The sequence below is a fragment of the Cherax quadricarinatus genome, chromosome 24, assembly GCF_038502225.1.
Source record: "Cherax quadricarinatus isolate ZL_2023a chromosome 24, ASM3850222v1, whole genome shotgun sequence".
In the NCBI taxonomy this organism is placed as follows: domain Eukaryota; kingdom Metazoa; phylum Arthropoda; class Malacostraca; order Decapoda; family Parastacidae; genus Cherax; species Cherax quadricarinatus.
Window position 1 is genome coordinate 42926728 of NC_091315.1, and position 24786 is coordinate 42951513.

A 24786-nucleotide genomic window follows, 5' to 3' on the forward strand; every position below is an offset into this window, starting at 1 on the left:
CCACTTGTCTCCTTTCATCCATATATACCTACGTAGTTTATCTGTATAAATAAATTATTACAGTATCACCATTACATTACTGACAAGCATCATTCATCTCACTTTTACAGACCATGAACAAATTCTTTGAAGTGTGAATGCGAATAATTATAAATATTCACAGTAACAAGACCAAATCTTTGCAAGGATATTCAAGAGAATAATTTAGAAAGATAAATATTTGGTGTCCAGGTAAATGAAGAGTCGATAAAGGAGGCAACAAGTTTTTTTTGTGATGATGTTGGTATTGTGTGGTGATGGTGGTGACTGACAACACTCAGTGTAAACAAACCTCTCTTGATCATCACTTCCACCTCTCTCTGATGTTGTCCTTGCTTTAGTAAGTTTAAAAATTATTCTATATAATGATGATGATAATAATAATTACCTGTTTGTAGGTAGAGTAGTAGAGCTGTGCTCGTGGTATCCCGTCATCATTAATGTGCTCTTCATTTAAGTAAAAAATCTTCATCCTTCATTTTATTCCTGTGTTTCACCAGTGTTTTTAAAATTACCAGTATCCTTCGGCTCCATTTTTTTTAAATTTATATCTGAGGCATATAATTGAAAATGCTAAAAAAATGATCTCTTCTTTCGTGTTCTTATGTACCATTAACTGTATTATATTTACCTCTTATGATTTATGGTGGACATCGTGAGTTTTTTCAGCCTTTCATTATAACTTTTTTTTTATTTTTAGCCCTGGGATTCATTTTGTATCTATTCTTAAGACTCCATGTTATCCAAATATCTTTTATGTGTAGACATAAGAGTATAAGAAAGGAGGAGCACTACAGAAGGTCTACTGGCCCATGCTTGGCAGGTTCTTCTCATATCCAGGCCTTCATATTTATATATATATATATATATATATATATATATATATATATATATATATATATATATATATATATATATATATATATTAACTTACTTTTAAAGCTGTTGAAGGTTTTTACCTCGATAACCCTGCTTGGTATATTTTTCCACTCATTGACCACTCTTATTGCTGCACGAGTACTTCACTGTACCCACATACTTTCTAAATCTGAATTTAACAAATATTAATTGATTATTTTGGGTTCTTAGCTAGAAATCCTCAGCACCCTGTATGTAGCTTCTTCATTTATGCCACTTCCACTTGTAGACTTCAATCATACATCATTTGAGTAGGTGTATATCCCAATTTTGGTCTATGTTGTAAGAAAGTTTTTCAGGATCTCTCCATCCATGTATTGGTCAACATAACATAAGCATTTCTCACAATGTCAGCAAAACTTTTAACTTTTATCCAGTTCAGAAACCAAATTCATTGTTTTAAGCTAACTTTGATGCACTGATCAATAATCTAAGCTTGGTTATTCTCTATCATGTATGATTTTTTTTTGAAATCTTGTGATCAGTATACGTATTAACTATTTAAGGTTGAAGAATCACATGATATATATTACCTGACTATCATAGGTATTACATTATTAATCAGTCAGTCACTTTATTTCCACATGATTACATCATTTGTACAAAATTGGATGACATTGCATCACTCGCATGGAAAGCACCTTAGTTAAGCAGAGCATTTTGGGCAAGTTTAAACTTACCTACATCTAGAAGGGCTGTAGTATTTTATATAAAGACAATAATGATTTTCACAAAATGAATTACACTGATATTAACAAATGTATATGAAGCAAATAAAAGTGTAACAAGATTCAGGGGAATAAGAACACTTTGCTCATATTAAGATTATTCTGTTAATTCAAAATAAAATTCTAAGAAAAATTACAATAAGAGTGTAACTAGTTACCTGTATTATATCAGAATGTGATGAGATAGTATTTTGCATGTATGTATATAAGACTTTAACCCTTTGAGGGTCCAGAGGCCAAATTTCAAATAATTTTGTTATTTTTTCTTATGAAATGGAAGAGAATCTTTTTCTGAAGGTAATAAAAAAAAAAGTACGAAATTTGATGGAAAATTGACAAAATTATGCTCTCGTGAATTTTGATGTGTCAGTGATACTTAGGCATCGGCGATTTTGCCGACTTTGACTCCCATTTTAGGCCAATTACCTTATTCCAGTCAACCAAATTCTTCGCTATTTCACTAGTATTACTTCTATTCTATCGATTGAGCACTCAATTGTTTGAACTACAAAATAAAATGGTTGGAAATTGGTAATTTGGCCAATATAGTGCAAAGTTCAAAATATTCCAATTTCAAAATAGGGTCCACAATAAACAATGCAAGCATTCCTGGCACTAAACTAACATTTCCTCTGTTCATTAGTTATGTTTTCAGGCTTTACAAATGAATTCCATTTTAATTTTTAATTCACGTAATGAATTTTTATTCAAACCAAAAAACAGAAGATTTACTGTCATGCAATATTGTAATAATTGTATATATAATATCAGCACATTTGTGAACGTATGTTAGACCCACCAGCTGGCATGTATTAGACGTGTGAGGTCATTCGTTTACTCTTGAACATTGGCAAAAACTTAACTTTTCTGCTACTTTGAGCTCAGTTTCAAGCCATTTTCAGTACTAAAACCATTCTATCAAATGAGACCAAGAAATTGCAAATATAACTATAAAAGACGTACGAAAAAAACACTGCAAAGTTGCTGTTTTAATCGAAAATTATGGTCTCAGTTTTCTTTCTCTTATTATGCACTGTGTGCTGCAGGATTTGTTTTATGTGGTGCACACATACCACATAGATGTATTCTGTCATATCTAGGCCCAAACTTACCACTCACACCTTATTAGAGTGAGCTGAGCTCATGGCGTAAATCTACGGTTTGGACCCTGAACGTAAAGCCGTAGATCTACGGCATGGACCCTGAAAGGGTTAATGATATTCACAGTAAACTGATTCGGTGAGAATGACTTAATACCATCAGGGCATTTTAAGTTCTGAAATACCATGTAAAATGTACATTAAAAATGTGTTCATTTAACCTCGGGAATACTGAGTCTGTAAAGTCTGGCAGTCTGTAAAGTAGTAATGTTCAGTATACAGTAGGACTGTTGTATCTGCGGGTCTGGTTTCTGTGGTTTCCATTATTCGTGGTTTACTGTGTCCCGAAATAACCCTTAATTTTGCTTAATAATGGCATCAAAGTACGAAAGTAGCTATGAGGGCAGTTCTGCGAAGCCTAAGAGAAGCTTTGAAATGATTCCTATCCCATACATAGGTATGTATGTACATGAAAAATTACTTGTATATAGGGTTCACTACTATCCGCAGCTTCAGGTATCAACAGTAGGTCTTGGAATGTATCCCTCACAGATATGAGGATCCTACTGTACTCCTATTAATTACCTTCTTGTGTTTCCAGGTTATTACATTTTATTTGGGATACTGTCTGTACCCAAATTTATATGGAAAATCTCTATACAGTAATGAATATTTTGAAATTTCCAAATACAGTGGACCCCCGGTTTACGATCAGCTCCCAGTGCGACCAATTATGTAAGTGTATTTATGTAAGTGCGTTTGTATGTGTATGTTTATGGGTCTGAAATGGACTAATCTAATTCATAATATTCCTTATGGGAACAAATTCGGTCAGTACTGGCACCTGAACATACTTCTGGAATGAAATAATATCGTAAACCGGGGGTCCACTGTACTAGTAAGAGTTAAACTCCGATTGCCATTATTGAAAATGTTTGTTTTAAAATTTGGATGCCTCTCAGTATGGATTTCTCCAAATTTGAGGAAAGCTACTACTGTATAGTTACGTATATATGTACACATATATATTCTCCATGGGGAAGTGGAACAGAATTCTTCCTCCATAAGCCATGCATGTCGTAGGGGGTGACTAAAATGCTGGGAACAAGGGGCTAGTAACCCTTTGTCTTGTATACTTGACTAAAGTTTAAAAGAGAAACTTTTGTTCTTCTTTTTGGGCCACCCTGCCTCGGTGGGATATGGCCAGTTTGTTGAGAGAAGAATGGAGATTATATATATATATATATATATATATATATATATATATATATATATATATATATATATATATATATATATATATATATATATATATATATATATATATATATATATATATATATATATATATATATTATATATATTATATATATTATATATATTATATATTATATATATTATATATATATACAGTGGACCCCCACATAACGATCACCTCCGAATGCGACCAATTATGTAAGTGTATTTATGTAAGTGCGTTTGTACGTGTATGTTTGGGGGTCTGAAATGGACTAATCTACTTCACAATATTCCTTATGGGAACAAATTCGGTCAGTACTGGCACCTGAACATACTTCTGGAGTGAAAAAATATCGTTAACTGGGGGTCCACTGTATATATATATATATATATAAAAATATATATAAATATATATAAATATATATAAATATATATATATATATATATAAATATATATATATATATATATATATATATATATATATATATATATATATATATATATATATATATATATATATATATATATATATATATATATATATATATATATATATATATATATAGTTAGTCGTGCTGAATATGTAAAACTGGTCAATTAGCAAGAACTCATTTAAAATTAGGTCCTTTCTAAAATATTCTCTTATACGTTTAAAGATATATTTTTCTCATTAATGTTAATGTAAAAATTTTTAATTTTGCTCCAAAAGAATCTTAGAAAACTTACCTAGCCTTATTATAACAAGAACAATTTAATTTAGCCTAACCCAACTAAATATATTTTAGATTTGTTTACAGTAATTTAATGCTAAACAAACACAGTGAAATACATTTTTTTCGTTAGGTTCAGAATGATTTTGGCGAAATTATTGCATACACAAATTTTTGCTTTTCCTATATGGCAAGATGAGTGTTGCTATTTAAGCCAAGATGGCTAGTTCTGCCTATTCGGCATGACACGCACACACTGACACGCACACACTGACACGCACACACTGACACGCGCACACTGACACGCGGACACTGACACGCGCACACTGACACGCGCACACTGACACGCGCACACTGACACGCGCACACTGACACGCGCACACTGACACGCACACACTGACACGCACACACTGACACGCACACACTGACACGCACACACTGACACGCACACACTGACACGCACACACTGACACGCGCACACACACACACACACACACACACACACACACACACACACACACACACAAAGGTTTGCAACAAGACTAGTCCCAGAGCTAAGAGGTATGTCCTACGAGGAGAGGTTAAGGGAAATCAACCTGACGACACTGGAGGACAGGAGAGATAGGGGGGACATGATAACGACATACAAAATACTGAGGGGAATTGACAAGGTGGACAAAGACAGGATGTTCCAGAGATTGGACACAGTAACAAGGGGACACAGTTGGAAGCTAAAGACACAGATGAATCACAGGGATGTTAGGAAGTATTTCTTCAGCCACAGAGTAGTCAGTAAGTGGAATAGTTTGGGAAGCGATGTAGTGGAGGCAGGATCCATACATAGCTTTAAGCAGAGGTATGATAAAGCTCACGGCTCGGGGAGAGTGACCTAGTAGCGATCAGTGAAGGGGCAGGGCCAGGAGCTCGGACTCGACCCCCGCAACCTCAACTAGGTGAGTACAACTAGGTGAGTACACACACACACACACACACACACACACATGCACGCACGCATGCATGCATGCATGTAACAGGGAGGGCACTGCAATGGATCAGGGAATACCTGACTGGGAGGCATCAATGAGTCATGGTACATGAAGAGGTATCACAGTGGGCGCCTGTGACGAGCGGGGTCCCGGGGTCAGTTCTAGGGCCAGTGCTATTTTTGATATATGCGAACGACATGATGGAAGGAATAGACTCTGAAGTGTCTCTATTTGCAGATGATGAGAAGTTGATGAGATGAATTAAATCGGGTGAGGATGAGGCAGGACTGCAAAGAGACCTGGACAGGCTGGACATGTGGTCCAGAAACTGGCTTCTCGAATTCAATCCTGCCAAATGCAAAGTCATGAAGATTGGGGAGGGCCAAAGAAGATCGCAGACAAAGTATAGGCTAGGTGGACAAAGACTACAGACCTCACTCAGGGAGAAAGACCTTGGGGTGACCATAACACCGAGCACGTCACTGGAGGCACACATCAACCAAATAACTGCTGCAGCATACGGGCGCCTGGCAAACCTGAGAATAGCGTTCCGATACCTTAATAAGAAATTGTTCAAGACACTGTACACTGTGTATGTTAGGCCCATACTGGAGTATGCAGCACCAGTCTGGAACCCACACCTGGTCAAGCACGTCAAGAAGTTAGAGAAAGTACAAAGGTTTGCAACAAGGCTAGTCCCAGAGCTCAGGGAAATGTCGTACGAGGAAAGGTTGAGGGAAATCGGACTGATGACACTGGAGGACAGAAGGGTCAGGGGAGACATGATAATGACATACAAGATACTGCGGGGAATAGACAAGGTGGACAGAGATAGGATGTTCCAGAGAGGGGACACAGGAACAAGGGGTCACAACTGGAAGCTGAAGACTCAGATGAGTCACAGGGACTTTAGGAAGTATTTTTTCAGTCATAGAGTAGTCAGGAAGTGGAATACCCTAGCAAGTGACGTAGTGGAGGCAGGAACCATACATAGTTTTAAGAAGAGGTATGATAAAGCTCAGGAAGCAGAGAGAGAGAGAGAGAGGACCTAGTAGCAATCAGTGAAGAGGCGGGGCCAGGAGCTGAGTCTCGACCCCTGCAACCGCAATTAGGTGAGTACACACACACACACACACACACACACACACACACACACTTTATTTATTTATTTATTTATATTCACACTCACACTCTGTTTTAATTTGAGGAACTGTTTATAATACAAGAGGGCCCCTCTTATACAGCAGGTTAAATTCTAGGCTATTGCTGTAAAGTGAAAAAATCACTGTAAAGCAAAACGGCCTTTTTTTTCACCTTTAGATTTATAAAAAAGCCTGATAACATGGTTTACACAATCATATATTAAATGAGTAATGGAGCTAGGCCTAAAAAATGCATATACTTACCTTAAAATAGTTTTGTCCTTAGCTTATAGTGAGTGGTGAATATATTGTAGGAATCTGAATTAATGAAGAATGGATATATGTACTAATTGAAAAACCACTGCATTAGTGAAATGCTCTAAAATGGGTCCCTCATGTATATTGTCTTTTTTCTACTCTAAATTAGCCACACCACCAATGTTGATGTTGTTGTCAAATATCTCCATATAGTACGTACTAGTACTTTCTCATTATTCTGGATTTTAAACGTTAAATAGTTTTCAGTTCTGGGTTTAGTCTTCCCAAAATGCTCTATGTAACCAAAGGCTTTCCATACTGTATGAAATAAATGTTACCTACTTTTCTAATAACTGTGTACTTTTTGTCAATAAAAATTACTTATTTATGGTGAGTTTTATGTTATTAAACATTTTCTTTTCTTTGATATAGAATCCAGAAAGATGGCTGGAACATGTCCACTCTCTAGCAATCTGGTCACACAGTCTATAAATTTTCATGGCCACCAACTTCTGAAGCAACTTACAGCCTCTCATCCTAAGGATATTGAGACTCTGAACCTCAAAGAAGTTGATTACAATGTCTGCAAAGCCCGTGTTCCAGAAATCAGGTGTGTTTATTGAAAGTGTTGCGGAACCATGTATTATACCAAGCTATAATAATAATATAGTAATCTTGATTCTCCATGGGGAAGTGGAACAGAATTCTTCCTCTGTAATCCATGTGTGCCGTAAGTGACGACTAAAATGCTGGGAGCAAGGGGCTAGTAACCCCTTCTCCTGTATACATTACTAAATTTAGAAAGAGAGACTTCTGTTTTTCTTTTTTAGGTCACCCTGCCTCAGTGGGATGTGGTTGGTTCGTTGAAAAAAGAATATTTCTACAAGTACATACGTGTATACGGTATACAGACCTAGCTGACATCAATGACATGCTACTACATATAGAAAGCCCCTTGTTATGCACAGCAATTCAGGTAAATTAGGTCAATTTGTGACCCACACCAGTTGATTAACACTCAGGTACCTATTTTACTGATAGGTGACCATGGACAGCAAGTGCCTTAAGGAAACATGTTCTAATGTTTCCACCCATACTGGGGATCGACCCGTGGACCTCATTGAGTGAGCTGAGTGCACTAGCAATCTAGACACTACATTATGTGCAGTTCTGCAGTAGAGTATGTACACTCAGTGGCCATTTTATTAGGTACACCTTTCTAGTACTGGGTAGGCCTTCCCCTCTGCCTCCAGAACAGCCTGAATTTTTTGTTGCATGGATTCAACAAATACTGGAAGAGTTCCTTAGAGATTTTGGTCTATGCTGACATGATAGCATTGTGCAGTTGCTGCAGATTTATTGGCTGCATGTTAATGAACTGTTGATGTTTATGCCAAATTCTGTTCTTACTATCTGCATGTTGGAGCAGAAATCATAAGTTTTCAGACCAGGCAATGTTTTTCCAATCTTCAACTGTGTAGTTTTGGTGAACCTATGTACACTGTAGCCTCAGTTTCCTGTACTTAGCTGACAGGATGTGGTATTTTGCTGCTGTAGCCTGTCTATTTCATAGTTTGACATGTGCATTCAGAGATGTTCTGCATACCACTGTTTTAACATGTGGTTATTGAGTTACTGTTGCCTTCTGTCAGCTTGAACCAATTTGGCCATTCTTCTTTGACCCCTTTCATTAACAGAACATTTTCACCCACAGAACTGCCACTCACCAGATATTTTGTTATTTCATACCATTCTCGGTAAACTGTAGCGACTGTTGTACATGAAAACCCCAAGAGACCAGGTTCTGAGATTAATCAAATCACTATGTCTTTGACCAACAATTACAATCATTTCATAGTCAAATTCACTTAGATCATATTACTTCTCCATTCTGACGTTTGATCTGAAGAACAACTGAACCTCTTGACCATGTCTGCATTCTTTTAGGCATTCAGATCCTGCCATATTATTGGCTGATTAGTTATTTTCATTAATGAGCAGGTGCACAGGTGTACCTAATAAAGTAGCCACTGAGTATAGACATTAAGTAGACATACAGTATTTAAATTTAATGAAAAATAAAAAAATTTTCTTGTGTAAATATTAGAAACTCCTCATTTTTGGGTGAAGGGAAATCCATTCTCTAACAGGGCTGGTGTTATGGGTAAGATATGGTATGAAATAGTGTGCCTGAAATAAGACACATGCACAGGAGATATTTGTGTGTGTGTACATAAAAAGGGCAGAGACCCAGGGGTCTGGGGGATGAACCCAGAAGAGAAGAACCTGGGAGGAAAGATTGGGAGGTAGAGCTCAAAAAAATGGAGGAAGAGTGGGGAAGGAAGCTAGCAGAGCTTGGGAAGAAAATGGAGGAGAGGATAGCTGAGGAGAGCAGGAAGTGGGGACTACAAGTCTTAGCAGCAGAAGATAAGATAAAGTGCTTAGATGAGGAATTAAAAAACCTGAAACAGAATAGAGAGAGAAATGACAGTACAGACATGACATCAGGAACTTCTATACTAGCCACAGACAAGGGGACTGTAGGGATCCAGGAAAAGATGTGCACAATTGAGAGACCTGTAGACAATGAAGGAGCTATGACATATGCAGAGACTATAACAGACAACTGCAGTGGCAAGGAACAGGTGAGCAGGAAAGACAGTCCACTGAGCATAGGGGCTGCAGAAATGTTTCGATAGAAGGAACTAAAACACCTCAGAGAATGCAAAGGGAGACACAGTGGGAGGAGGAGAGGGAGAGGTCAGTGTTTGTCTATGGGCTCTGAGAAGTCGAAGGGGAAACCTACAATGAAAGAAACCAGGAGAAGAAAGTAATCAAAAGTATCATGAAAGCAATAGGTGAGGGAGACATGATCCAGGTGACAAATTTTCGGAGAATTGGGTGGATTGCGAGTGGAAGGAAACGGCCAGAGTAATTTTCAAGGCAGAATCAGCTCAAACCAGGATCCTGCAGGAGAAAGCATGACTGAGGGACTATCCGGAGTACCAGAGAGTGTACCTCGATCACGACAGAACACAAGAAGAAAGGATGATACTGAGAGAGAGGGTGCAAAGACGAAAGGAGGAACGAGATGCATTGATGAAGATGAGCAGAACCCAGACTCAGGTGGAAGGGCAAACACACTTTACAGAAACACCCGCGGAACAACTCCAACCACAACAACCCCAAAGCAACTGACCAATCTAAACCAAAACCCACACACTGTTCCCTCTGCCCCCGCCCCCCACGTCACAAACCCCACCCCTACAGCAGCCCCCTATGGGCACTCTGCCCCCACCCCCCAATCACAAACCCCCAAACTGCGACAACCCCAATGCAACTGAACAATATAAGCCAGAACCCACACACTGTTCCCTCTCCCCCCACCACCCATATCACAAACCCCATCCCTCTAGCGGGTCCCCAAATACTGCATGGAATAGACAAGGTGGACAGAGCCAAGATGTTCCAGAGAGGGAACACAAAAACAAGGGGTCATTCTTGGAAGTTGAAGGCTCAGATGAGTCACAGGGATGTTAGGAAGCAGTTCTTTAGTCATAAAGTGGTCAGGAAGTGGAACAGTCTGGCGAGTGATGTAGTGGAGGTGGGAACCATACATAGCTTTAAGACGAGGTATGATAAAGCTCATGGAGCAGGGAGAGAGAGGACCTAGTAGCGTTCAGTGAAGAGGCGGGGCCAGGAGCTGAGTCTCGACCCCTGCAACTACAATTAGTACATACATACTCGCCTATTTGTGGTTGCAGGTTTTAAGTTGCAGCTTCTGGCCCCACCTCTTCGCTGGTTGCTACTAGGTCCACTCTCTTCATTCTCCATGAGCTTTGTTGTATCTCTTCTTAAGGTTTTCAGCTTCCAATTGTCTCCTTGTTGCTGTGTACCATCTCTGAAACATTCTGTCCTTATCCACCCTGTCAATTCCTCTTGGTATTTTATGTGTTATCATGCCCCCCCCCCCCATCTCTTTTGTCCTTCAGTGTCGTCAGGTCAATTTCCCTTAACTTCTCCTCGTAGGACATACTTAGCTCTGGGACTAGTCTTGTTGCAAACCTTTGCATTTTCTCAAATTTCTTGACATGCTTGCCTAGGTGATGGTTTCAAACTAGCACTGCATGTTCCAATATGGGCCTCATGTACACAGTGTACAGGGTCCTGAATGAGTCCTTATTTAGATGTCGGAATGCTGTTCTTAGGTTTGCCAGGCGCCTGTATGTTGAAGCAGTTATTTGGTTGATGTGCACCTCAGGAGATGTGCCCAGTGTTATACACACACCAAGATCCTTTTCCTTGAGTGAAGTTTGTAGGTTCTGGCCCCCTAGACTGTACTCTGTCTGTGATCTTCTTTGCCCTTCCCCAATCTTCATGACTTTGCACTTGGTGGGGTTGAACTCCAGGAGCCAGTTGCTGGACCAGGCCTGCAGTCTGTCCAGATCCCTCTGTAGTTCTGCCTGATCTGTCCAATATAATTTTTCTCATCAACTTCACATCATCTGCAAACAGGGACACTTCGGATTCTATTCCTTCCGTCACATCGTTCACAAATATCAGAAACAGCACCGGTCTTAAGACTGATCCCTGTGGCACCCTGCATGTTACAGGTGCCCACTCTGACACCTCGCCACATACTATGACTCGCTCTTGTCTTCCTGGCAGGTATTCCCTGATCCATTGTAGTGCCTTCCCTTTTATCCCTGCCTGGTCCTCCAGCTTCCTCACTAATCTCTTGTGTGGAACTGTGTCAAATGCCTTCTTACAGTCCAAGAAAATGCAGTCTACCCACCCCTCTCTCTTTTGTCTTACAGCCATCACCATGTCATAGAACTCCAGTAGGTTTGTGACACAGGATTTCCTGTCCCTGAAACCATGCTGGCTGTCGTTGATAAGCTCATTCCTTTCTAGGTGCTCCACCACTCTTCTTCTGATAATTTTCTCCATGACCTTGCATACTATACACATCAGTGACACTGGTCTGTAGTTTAATGCTTCGTGTCTGTCTCCTTTTTTTAAAAATTGGGACTACATTTGCTGTCTTCCATACTACCGGTAGTCGTCCTGTTTCAATAGATATGTTGAAGATAGTTGTTAGTGGTACACAAAGCACCTCTGATCCCTCTCTCAGGACCCATGGAGAGATGTTATCCGGCCCTATCACCTTTGAGGTATCTAGCTCGCTTAACAGCTTCTTCACTTCTTCCTCAGTTGTATGTATTATGTCCAACACTTGATGGTGCACCCCACCTCTCTGCCTTTCTGAAGGCCCTTGTCTCCTCTGTGAATACTTCTCTGAATCTCATGTTGAATTCCTCACATACTTCGGGGTCGTTTTTCGTGACCTCCCCTCCTTCCTTCCTCAGCCTGATTACCTGGTCCTTGACTGTTGTTTTCCTCCTGATGTGGCTGTACAACAGCTTTGGGTTAGATTTGGCTTTTGCTGCTATGTCATTCTCTTATTGCCTTTGGGCCTCCTGTCTTGCCTGTGCATATTCGTTTCTGGCTCTACGACTGGTCTCCTTATTCTCCTGGGTCCTTTGCCTTCTCTACTTCTTCCATTCCCTAGCACACTTGGTTTTGGCCTCCCTGCACCTTTGGGTGAACCACGGGCTCATCCTGGTTTTTTCATTATTCCTGTACCCTTGGGTACAAACCTCTCCTCATCTTCCTTGCATATTGTCGTCATATATTCCATCTCGTCCACTGACTTCCCTGCTAGTTCTCTGTCCCACTGAACCCTGTTCAGGAAGTTCTTCATGTTTGCATAGTCCTCTTTCTTGTAGTTTGGCTTCACTCGTCCGGCCCTCCCTGCCTCCCCCTCCACTTGTAACTCTACTATGTATTCGAAGCTTAAAACCACATGATCACTGGCCCCCAGGGTCTTTCGTATGTGATGTCCTCAGTATCTGCACTATTCAAGGTGAATACTAGGTCCAGTCTTGCTGGTTCATCCTCTCCTCTCTGTTAGTGTCCCTTACATGTTGGTACATGAGGTTTTCCAGTACCATCTCCAAAATCTTAACCCTCCATGTTTCTTGGCCCCCATGTAGCTCCAGGTTATCCCAGTCAATTTCCTTGTGGTGGAAGTCACCCATGATCAGTAGCTCTGCCCTGCTCACATGAGCCCTTCTGGCCACCTCAGCCAGTGTGTCAACCATCGCTCTATTACTCTCATCATACTCTTGCCTTGGCCTCCTGCTGTTCTGTGGTAGGTTATACATCACTGCAATCACCACCTTGGGACTTCCAGACTGAAGCGTTAGTACTTTGTAATCTCTTGCTTCTCCTCTGTCTCCTCTCTCCAGCTCATCAAAATCCCATTGGTTTTTGATCAGCAGTGCTACTCCTCCACCCCCTCTGTTCCCTCTGTCTTTCCTCAGGATCTGATATTCCATTGGAAAGATGGCATCTGTTCATCCCTGTGAGCTTGGTTTCTGTGAGGGCCATGATGTCCGGTGATGCCTCTTTGACTCTTTTGTGCCAATCCTCCCACTTATTTGCTATTCCATCAGTGTTGGTGTACCATACCTTCAGTTTCCTCTCCAGCATTGTGTTTTGGGGTGTGTGTGAGGGTGGGGGACCTGGCAGTGTACTGCAGGGTTCTACAGCATAGTGTGGGGTGGGAGCTGTGAGTGTGGGTTGTGGTCTGTGTTGGGACAACATGATTGGTTGTGGGTTCTGCCCTGCTCTGGTTGTCCTCTGCTGATTCTGTCCTTGTCTCTCCTTCTAGATCCTTTCACTTTTGTGTCCTCTCCCTCAGCTGCTGTCATTCTGTTTTTGTTCTGTCTCGGTCTAGGAACACCCTCTTGTATTCTGCCGAGTCCTTCAACCATGGTTTCTCTTGGAGGATCCTGTTTCGCATTGTTTCTGTCCTGAAAATCAGCTTGATCAGTCATTTTCTTCCCTTCAAGTACCCCCCTATTCTCTGAAAATTTACAATCTCAGACATTTCCTCTTCACCTATTTCTTTGATGATGTTCTCAATCTCCTGTCTTTCTGCCTGCTGTCTTTCAATGTGTCCTTCCCTTACTCTCCTGAAGCCCATGAATGAACACTGATTTTGCCCTCTCCTCCTCCCATTGCCTTTCCCTCTGTGTCTCTGGTTCCTGTCTGTACATGGCTATTTTCTCCCTTTATTTTTTCTCTAGCTCTTGGTGGCATGGTCGGGCCTCTGCATATGACCTGTCCCCCTCACCACCTGCACCCAGCTGCTCTCCCCCTTCATACCTTGGCCCTGCTTGGTGGGCCAATAGGGCCTTAGTGTATGTTAAGTCTCCTTCCTACCTGTTGAGCCTCTCGTTCAGTAGGGGTGTACCAGCTTCAGTTGCTGTACCTCCTTTGGTCAGTACCCCTGTAGCTCGCTTCAGCCTATTTACCTCATCTTCTAGGACCCTCATCCTGGCTGCTGTAGCTTCGACTTGGGACTCCCAATTCTTCTCCTCCTCCAACCTCTTATCCAATTTCATGGAAAGCTCTGTCTCCATTTTCGCATAAAGCTCTCCTAGTTTTCTCTCCCACTCGTGTTCCATCCTTTTGCATTGCTCTTCTATTCTTCCTTACCAGAACCATTCCACTCTGATCCCTGGGGTCTTCGAGTCCCCCTCTGAGCTACCATTTTTTTTTCCTAGAGGGAAAAGGGGGTGGAAGGGAGGAAGGAAAAGAGAGGTCTGTCTGTCTGTCTGTCTGTCTGTCTTTTCAACATGCTGGCAGTCTCCCACCATGGCAGGGTGACCTAAAAAAAAAAAAGAAGCTCTTTCACCATCATTCAAACATAATTGCTGTCTTTGCAGAAGCACACAGATATGACAGTTTAGATGTCACTTCAAAGAGCAAATACTCCAAACTCTTCTTTAAGTGCAGGCATTGTACTCCCCACCTCCAGGACTCATGTCTGGCTAACCAGTTCCCCTGAATCCCTTTACAAAATATTACCCTGCTCACTCGCCAACAGCTTGTCAAATCCCAAAAACCATTTGTCTTCATTCACTCCTATCTAACATGTTCACACATGCCTGCTGCATGTCCAGTCCCCTTGCACACAGAACCTCTTTTACCCCATCCCCCCATCCTTTCCTAGAATAACCCCTACCCCTTCCCTCCTCCACTACAGATTTATATACCCTTCTCCAAGTTGTCGTATTTTGCTCCATCCTCTCTAAATGAGAAAACTATCTCAACAACCCCTCCTCAGCCCTTTGAATAATACAGTGGAACCCCAATTTTCATCTTTAATTTGTTCCAGAGGGTCAGCCAAAAACAGATTTGTACGAAAACTGAAGTAATATTTCCAATAAGAAATAATGTAAATCCAATTAATCCGTTCTGGACACCCTAAAATATTAACAAAAAAATACATTTTATAGAGAATAACTATAGTTTTACATACAGAAAACAATGAGAAATAAATATACATCAATACAGTTGAAATGGATAAATGAACATTTAAATCACTTTTACCTTTATTGAAGACTCTTGTTGGTGTATGGAGGACTGAGAGGAGGGAAGAGGGAGGAGAGGTTTTCTCTACCACCATCACTACCACACTCTACCTCCATCACTACCACACTCTACCACCATCACTACCACACTCTACCACCATCACTACCACACTCTACCACCATCACTATCACACTCTACCACCATCACTATCACCCTCTACCACCATCACTATCACCCTCTACCACCATCACTACCACCTTCTTCCACCATCACTACCACCCTCTTCCACCATCACTACCACCCTCTTCCACCATCACTACCACCCTCTTCCACCATCACTACCACCTTCTTCCACTATCACTACCACCCTCTTCCACCATCACTACCACCCTCTTCCACCATCACTACCACCCTTTACCACCATCACTACCACCCTTTACCACCATCACTACCACCCTCTACCACCATCACTACCCCTCTCTACCACCATCACTACCACCCTCTATGAGTAACAAAGGCAGACTGAGTCACGAATGTATTAGCGGCCGTGTCCTGCGGGTAGGTGGACGATTTCCGAGCGGATGTACGAAAACAGGCAAAATTTCTCCAAAAAAAGTGGTCAAAAACTGAATTGTACGATAACCGAACTGGGGTTCCACCGTTAGTAACTCCACACCTTCTCCTAATTTCCACACTATGAATTCTCTGCATATTTACACTACACATTGAATAGGTAGGTAGGTAGGTTGGTAGACAGCAACCACCCAGGGAAGTACTACCGTCCTGCCAGATGACTGTGAAGCAGAAACCTGTAACTGTTTTGCATGATGGTAGGATTGCTGGTTTCTTTTTCTGTCTCATAAACACGCTAGATAACAGGGATATCTTGCTACTCCTACTTACACTTTGGTCACACTTCACAGACACGCACATGCATATATATATATACATACATCTAGGTTTTTCTCCTTTTTCCAAATAGCTCTTGTTCTTCTTTATTTCTTCTATTGTCCATGGGGAAGTGGAAAAGAATCTTTCCTCCGTAAGCCATGCGTGTTGTATGAGGCGACTAAAATGCCGGGAGCAATGGGCTAGTAACCCCTTCTCCTGTAGACATTTACTAAAAAAGAGAAGAAGAAAAACTTAAAAAAATTGGGATGCTTAAATGTGCGTGGATGTAGTGCGGATGACAAGAAACAGATGATTGCTAATGTTATGAATGAAAAGAAGTTGGACGTCCTGGCCCTAAGCGAAACAAAGCTGAAGGGGGTAGGGGAGTTTCGGTGGGGGGAAATAAATGGGATTAAATCTGGAGTATCTGAGAGAGTTAGAGCAAAGGAAGGGGTAGCAGTAATGTTGAATGATCAGTTATGGAAGGAGAAAAGAGAATATGAATGTGTAAATTCAAGAATTATGTGGATTAAAGTAAAGGTTGGATGCGAGAAGTGGGTCATAATAAGCGTGTATGCACCTGGAGAAGAGAGGAATGCAGAGGAGAGAGAGAGATTTTGGGAGATGTTAAGTGAATGTATAGGAGCCTTTGAACCAAGTGAGAGAGTGATTGTGGTAGGGGACCTGAATGCTAAAGTAGGAGAAACTTTTAGAGAGGGTGTGGTAGGTAAGTTTGCGGTACCAGGTGTAAATGATAATGGGAGCCATTTGATTGAACTTTGTATAGAAAGGGGTTTAGTTATAGGTAATACATATTTTAAGAAAAAGAGGATAAATAAGTATACAAGATATGATGTAGGGCAAAATGACAGTAGTTTGTTGGATTATGTATTGGTAGATAAAAGACTGTTGAGTAGACTTCAGGATGTACATGTTTATAGAGGGGCCACAGATATATCAGATCACTTTCTAGTTGTAGCTACACTGAGAGTAAAAGGTAGATGGGATACAAGAAGAATAGAAGCATCAGGGAAGAGAGAGGTGAAGGTTTATAAACTAAAAGAGGAGGCAGTTAGGGTAAGATATAAACAGCTATTGGAGGATAGATGGGCAAATGAGAGCATAGGCAATGGGGTCGAAGAGGTATGGGGTAGGTTTAAAAATGTAGTGTTAGAGTGTTCAGCAGAAGTTTGTGGTTACAGGAAAGTGGGTGCGGGAGGGAAGAGGAGCGATTGGTGGAATGATGGTGTAAAGAGAGTAGTAAGGGAGAAAAAGTTAGCATATGAGAAGTTTTTACAAAGTAGAAGTGATGTAAGGAGGGAAGAGTATATGGAGAAAAAGAGAGAGGTTAAGAGAGTGGTGAAGCAATGTAAAAAGAGAGCAAATGAGAGAGTGGGTGAGATGTTATCAACAAATTTTGTTGAAAATAAGAAAAAGTTTTGGAGTGAGATTAACAAGTTAAGAAAGCCTAGAGAACAAATGAATTTGTCAGTTAAAAATAGGAGAGGAGAGTTATTAAATGGAGAGTTAGATGTATTGGGAAGATGGAGGGAATATTTTGAGGAATTGTTAAATGTTGATGAAGATAGGGAAGCTGTGATTTCGTGTATAGGGCAAGGAGGAACAACATCTTGTAGGAGTGAGGAAGAGCCAGTTGTGAGTGTGGGGTAAGTTCGTGAGGCAGTAGGTAAAATGAAAGGGGGTAAGGCAGCCGGGATTGATGGGATAAAGATAGAAATGTTAAAAGCAGGTGGGGATATAGTTTTGGAGTGGTTGGTGCAATTATTTAATAAATGTATGGAAGAGGGTAAGGTACCTAGGGATTGACAGAGAGCATGCATAGTTCCTTTGTATAAAGGCAAAGGGGATAAAAGAGAGTGCAAAAATTGTAGGGGGATAAGTCTGTTGAGTATACCTGGCAAAGTGTATGGTAGTTATTATTCAAAGAATTAGGAGTAAGACGGAGAATAGGATAGCAGATGAACAAGGAGGCTTTAGGAAAGGTAGGGGGTGTGTGGACCAGGTGTTTACAGTGAAACATGTAAGTGAACAGTATTTAGATAAGGCTAAAGAGGTCTTTGTGGCATTTATGGATTTGGAAAAGGTGTATGACAGGGTGGATAGGGGGGCAATGTGGCAGATGTTGCAGGTGTATGGTGTAGGAGGTAGGTTACTGAAAGCAGTGAAGAGTTTTTACGAGGATAGTGAGGCTCAAGTTAGAGTATGTAGGAAAGAGGGAAATTATTTCCAAGTAAAAGTAGGCCTTAGACAAGGATGTGTGATGTCACTGTGGTTGTTTAATATATTTATAGATGGGGTTGTAAGAGAAGTAAATGCGAGGGTCTTGGCAAGAGGCGTGGAGTTAAAAGATAAAGAATCACACATAAAGTGGGAGTTGTCACAGTTGCTCTTTGCTGATGACACTGTGCTCTTGGGAGATTCTGAAGAGAAGTTGCAGAGATTGGATGAATTTGGTAGGGTGTGCAAAAGAAGAAAATTGAAAGTGAATACAGGAAAGAGTAAGGTTATGAGGATAACAAAAAGATTAGGTGATGAAAGATTGGATATCAGATTGGAGGGAGAGAATATGGAGGAGGTGAATGTATTCAGATATTTGGGAGTGGACGTGTCAGCGGATGGGTCTATGAAAGATGAGGTGAATCATAGAATTGATGAGGGGAAAAGGGTGAGTGGTGCACTTGGGAGTCTGCGGAGACAAAGAACTTTGTCCTTGGAGGCAAAGAGGGGAATGTATTAGAGTATAGTTTTACCAACGCTCTTATGTGGGTGTGAAGCATGGGTGATGAATGTTGCAGCGAGGAGAAGGCTGGAGGCAGTGGAGATGTCATGTCTGAGAACAATGTGTGGTGTGAATATAATGCAGAGAATTCGTAGTTTGGAAGTTAGGAGGAGGTGCGGGATTACCAAAACTGTTGTCCAGAGGGCTGAGGAAGGGTTGTTGAGGTGGTTCGGACATGTGGAGAGAATGGAGCGAAACAGAATAACTTCAAGAGTGTATCAGTCTGTAGTGGAAGGAAGGCGGGGTAGGGGTCGGCTTAGGAAAGGTTGGAGGGAGGGGGTAAAGGAGGTTTTGTGTGCGAGGGGCTTGGACTTCCAGCAGGCATGCGTGAGCGTGTTTGATAGGAGTAAATGGAGACAAATGGTTTTTAATACTTGACGTGCTGTTGGAGTGTGAGCAAAGTAACATTTATGAAGGGGTTCAGGGAAACCGGCAGGCCGGACTTGAGTCCTGGAGATGGGAAGTACAGTGCCTGCACTCTGAAGGAGGGGTGTTAATGTTGCAGTTTAAAAACTGTAGTGTAAAGCACCCTTCTGGCAAGACAGTGATGGAGTGAATGATGGTGAAAGTTTTTCTTTTTCGGGCCACCCTGCCTTGGTGGGAATCGGCCAGTGTGATTAAAAAAAAAAAAAAAAAAAAAAAATTGCCCTTAGACATGACATCTCTACTGCCTCCAACCTCCTTGCTGCAACATTTACAACCCATGCTTCACATCCGTATAGGAGTGTTGGTACCACTATACTCTCATAAATTTCCTTCTTTGCCTCCATGGATAACATTCATCTCCACAGATACCTCAGTGCACCACCCACTTTATTTCCTTCATCAGCTCTGTGGTTTACCTCATCCCTCATAAACCCATCTGCTGACATATCTACTCTCAAATAACTGAACACATTCACTTCTTCCATAATCCCTCCCTCCAATGTGATATTCAGTTTTTCTTTACCTAACTCATTTGATACCTTCTTCACCTTACGCTTATCTATGTTCACTTTCAACTTTCTTTACACACCCTCCTGAACTCATCCACTAACCTTTTCAGCTGTTCTTTAGAATCTCCCAAAAGCACAGTATCATCAGCAAAAAGTAACTGTGTCAACTCCCCATTTTGTATTTGATTCCCCATAATTTAATCCCACCCCTCTCCCCAACACTTTAGCATTTACTTCCTTTACAACCCCACAATGATTGTTTAACATACGTTAAACAGCCATAGTGACATTACACATCCCTGTGTAAGACTTACTTTTACTGGAAAGTCTCTCTCTCTCTCCTATGCACACTAACCTGAGGCTCACTATCCTTATCAAAACTCTACAGCATTTAGTAACTTACTACCTATTGCAAACACTTGCAACATCTGTCACATTGCCCCATATCCACCCTATCATGTGCCTTTTCTAAATCCATAAATGCAACAAAAACTTTCCTACCTTTATCTAAATAGTGTTCACTTGTATGCTTCAGTGTAAACACTTGGTCTACACATCCACCTACCCATTCAAAAATCTCGTTCATTTGCAGTCCCGCTCTCTGTGTTGCCTCTAATTCTTTCAATAATAACCCTACCTTACACTATACCTGGTATACTCAGTAAACTTCTTTCAACACCCGGCTGTATCCCACTGAAGTAGGGTGGTCCAAGAAGGAAAAACAAAAGTTTCTCTTTTCAACTTAAGTAATGGATACAGGAGAGGGGGTTACTAGCCCCTTGCTCCTGGCATTGTAGTCACCTCTTACGACACCATGGACTGGGTAATTTTTACTCTCTTTTGGCCCCCTTCCCTTTATAAAAAGGAACTGTGCATGCTCTCAGCCAATCCCTAGATGCCTTTCCCTCTTTCATACATTTTTTGAACAAAAAGTACCAACCACTCCAAAACTATATCCCCACCTGCTTTTAATATTTCTGTCATGATCCCATCAGTTCCAGCTGCTTTATCCCCTTTCATTCTACCCAATTCCTCATGCACCTTCCCCACACTCACATCTGGCTCTTCTTCACTCCTAAAAGATGTTATACCTTCCTGGCCAGTGCTTGAAATTACTGCCTGCCTCTCTTCATTAACATTTAACAGTTCCTCAAAATATTCTCACCATCTTCCCAATACCTCCAACTCCCCATCTACTAACTCCCTTATTCTTTTTTTAACTGTCAAATCCATTTGTTTTTTGGGCTTTCTTATTAATCTCTAATTTTTTTTCTTATTCTCAGCAAAATTTTTTGACAGAACCTCATTCACTCTATAATTTGCTCTCCTTTTGCACTCCCTCTTCTTCTCTTGTACACTCCATATACATATACTCCATCCTCCTTATATCACTTCAGCTTTGTAAAAACCTCCCATAAATGATGTCTTTCTCTTTTATCACACCCTTTACCTCATTATTCCACTAAAATAAATGAATAAATATATAAATATAATTTTTTTTTTAAACTTCGGCTGTCTCCCACCGAGGCAGGGTGACCCAAAAAAAAGAAACACTTTCACATCATTCACACATAATCACTGTCTTTGCAGAATTCCCCAGGTATAACAGTTTAGCTGTCACTCCAAACAGCCAATATCCCAAATCCCTCCTTTAAAGTAAAGGCATTCTACTTCCCACCTCCAGGACTCAAGTCCATCAAACTGGCTTCCCTGAATAACTTCACAAAATATTACCCTGCTCACACTCCAACAGCTCGTCAGGTCCCAAAAACCATTTGTCTCCATTCACTCGTGTCTAACACACTCGTGCATGCTGGAAATCCAAGCCCCTCGCTCACAAACCCTCACTTAGCCCCTCCCTCCAACGTTTCCTAGGATGACCTCTACTCTGCCTTCCTTCCCCTACAGATGTATATGCTCTCCAAGTCATTCTACTTTGTTCCATTCTCTCTAAATAACCAAACCACCTCAACAACCCCTCTTCAGCCCTTTGGCTAAAACTTTTAGTAACTCCACACCACCTCCTAATTTCCATACTACGAATTCTCTGCATAATATTAACACCATACATTGCCCTTAGACACGACATCTCCACTGCCTCCAGCCTCCTCCTTGCTACAGCATTTACAACCCATGCTTCACACCCATATAAGAGTGTTGGTACCAATATGCTCTCATACATTCCCTTCTCTGCCTCTATGGATAATGTTTAAAAAGATTTTCAGTGGTGAGCCTACAACCTGGGGTGTAGAACTCTTAAAATAAATAAATACATGTATGTATACAGTGAACCCCCCAACGGCGGCATCAAGTAAGGGCAAATTCGTCTAATGGCGCTCTTTGGCGTAAAAAAATTGGCTCTATCAACGACGAAAAACTCATCTAACGGCATGCGGCCTGAGTGGGCCAAGCCACTCCAAAACTCCATGTATAGCCAGTGTGCCAATGTATTCATGCCGTTGCGGTTTATTCCAAGTGTACCTGCGCTATATTTTGTATTCCAGTGTTTTTAGTGCTTGTAACTGCTAAATAAGCCACCATGGGCCCCAAGAAAGCTTCCAGTGCTAAAAAGGGTGAGAACTACTCTTGAAATACTATGGTACCACGGTCAGCTGCTGCTGCACTACCGTCAGCTGTTGCTGCAACACCATCAGCTGCTGCTGTTGCTGCACCACCGTCAGCTGCTGCTGCACTACCATCAGCTGTTGCTGCAACACCATCAGCTGCTGCTGTTGCTGTACTACCATAAGCTGTTGCTGCACCACTGTCAGCTGCTGCTGCGCCACAGTCGGCTGTACTACTCGAAGATGTGGAGAGACTATTGTTGGTGTGGCTTATCGAGAATACAGAGAAACAATTAACCCCAGAGGGTTAGCCACCCAGGATAACCCAAGAAAGTCGGTGCGTCATCGAGGACTGTCTTAACTTATTTCCTTTGGGGTCCTTAATCTTGTCCCCCAGGATGCAACTCGCACCAGTCGACTAACACCCAGGTGAACAGGAAAAAATGCCTGGAACTAGTGCTCATATTGGTGAATTTAAGGCCAGCAAAGGTTGGTTTGAGAGATTTAAGAATCGTAGTGGCATGCACTGTGATAAGGCATGACAAAGCTGAAAAATTCCAACCCCAACAAGTGTTCAGTTGTGATGAAACAGGCCTGTTCTGGAAGAAAATGCCAAACAGGACATACATTACTCAGAAGTAAAAGGCACTTACAGTACACAAGCCTATGAATGACAGGCTAACTTTCTTGTTTTGTTGTAATGCTAGTGGGGATTGCAAAGTAAAGTCTTTACTCAGGTATCACTCTGAAAATCCCAGTGTGTTCAAGAATAAGTATCTCATCACACAACAATACTCTTCAATAAAGGTAAGTGTCATTTTAGTATTTATTTATGTATGTATTGTGCATGTATTGTGCATGTCTAATTGTTTTCTGTGTAGGGAAATGTATATTTCATGTAGAAAATAATTATATTTTTAATACTTTTGGCTGTCTGGAACGGATTAATTGGATTTCCATTATTTCTTATGGGGAAAATTAATTCGACCAACGGCAAATTCGACTAACGGCTAGCTCTCTGGAACGGATTAATGCCATTGGTCGAGGGTCCACTGTATATATCTCCTATAGGTAGTAGGTTGCTAGACAGCACCCATCCAGGGAGGTACCACAGTCCTGCCAAGTGAGTGTAAAATGGAAGCCTGTAATTGTTTTACATGATGGTAGGATTGCTGGTGTCTTTTTTTCTGTCTCATAAACATGCAAGATTTCAGGTACATCTTGCTACTTCTCCTTACACTTAGTTCACACTACACATCCATGTACAAGTATATATATACACACCCCTCTGGGTTTTCTTCTATTTTCTTACTAGTTCCTATTCTTGTTTATTTCCTCTTATCTCCATGAGGAAGTGAAACAGAATTCTTCCTCCGTAAGCCATGCATGTTGTTCCCTTTGCCTGGAGCAAAGGGCTAGTAACCCTTTCTCCTGTATACATTACTAAAGTTATGAAAAGAAGCTTTTGTTTTTCTTTTTGGGCCACCCTGCCTTGGTGGGATCCAGTTGGATTTATTCAAAGATGATGTATATACATATATCCATCGATTGTTTTCTCTCATCCTTTTTGTGAATTGAAAACTTTACCAATGAAGAATAAAAAAAAGTCACAGAGCTACTAGCTACCCTAGTGTGAATAGGGAATAGTACTGTAATTAATTATTATTCCTCTTTTTCCAGGAAACAGGGTAGTCTTCGACAGCAAGAGTTAATCCACTTCATAACCAACAAATGTCAGTCATTGTTTGTACCCAGAGAAGTGAATCCTTTGGAAGATGTAGGTGAAGATGATTATGGAATGAGTGGTAAGTGTTTCTTGAATTTGTTTTCTCCAATTTATTTAGAGATGTAGTGCCCATGCAGTGAAAGTATGTACTGTGTAACTATTTTTCATTGTTTTCATTGATACTAGACAGAGCTTTAAAAATAAATTTACAGCACCTGTGTAAAAGTTTAACTATTCACTCCCAACATGCTCACATAAGCTACTGCATGCTTCATCCTTTAAAGCTTTAAGGTTCCTTAACGAC

At 41.0% G+C, this 24786-nt stretch overlaps 1 protein-coding gene across 1 annotated transcript in view; it reads left to right on the forward strand.

Moving 5' to 3' along the window:
• Window positions 1-217: 217 nt before the first annotated feature.
• The window catches only part of LOC128690778 (tetratricopeptide repeat protein 14), a 93630-nt gene continuing 69061 nt past the window's right edge, over window positions 218-24786 (forward strand). Inside the window, exons 1-3 of the mRNA XM_070088456.1 lie at window positions 218-379; window positions 7554-7731; window positions 24437-24561. Of these exons, the coding sequence (XP_069944557.1) occupies window positions 7565-7731; window positions 24437-24561 (292 nt within the window). The 5' untranslated portion in view covers window positions 218-379; window positions 7554-7564. The remainder of the gene's footprint in view (window positions 380-7553; window positions 7732-24436; window positions 24562-24786) is intronic.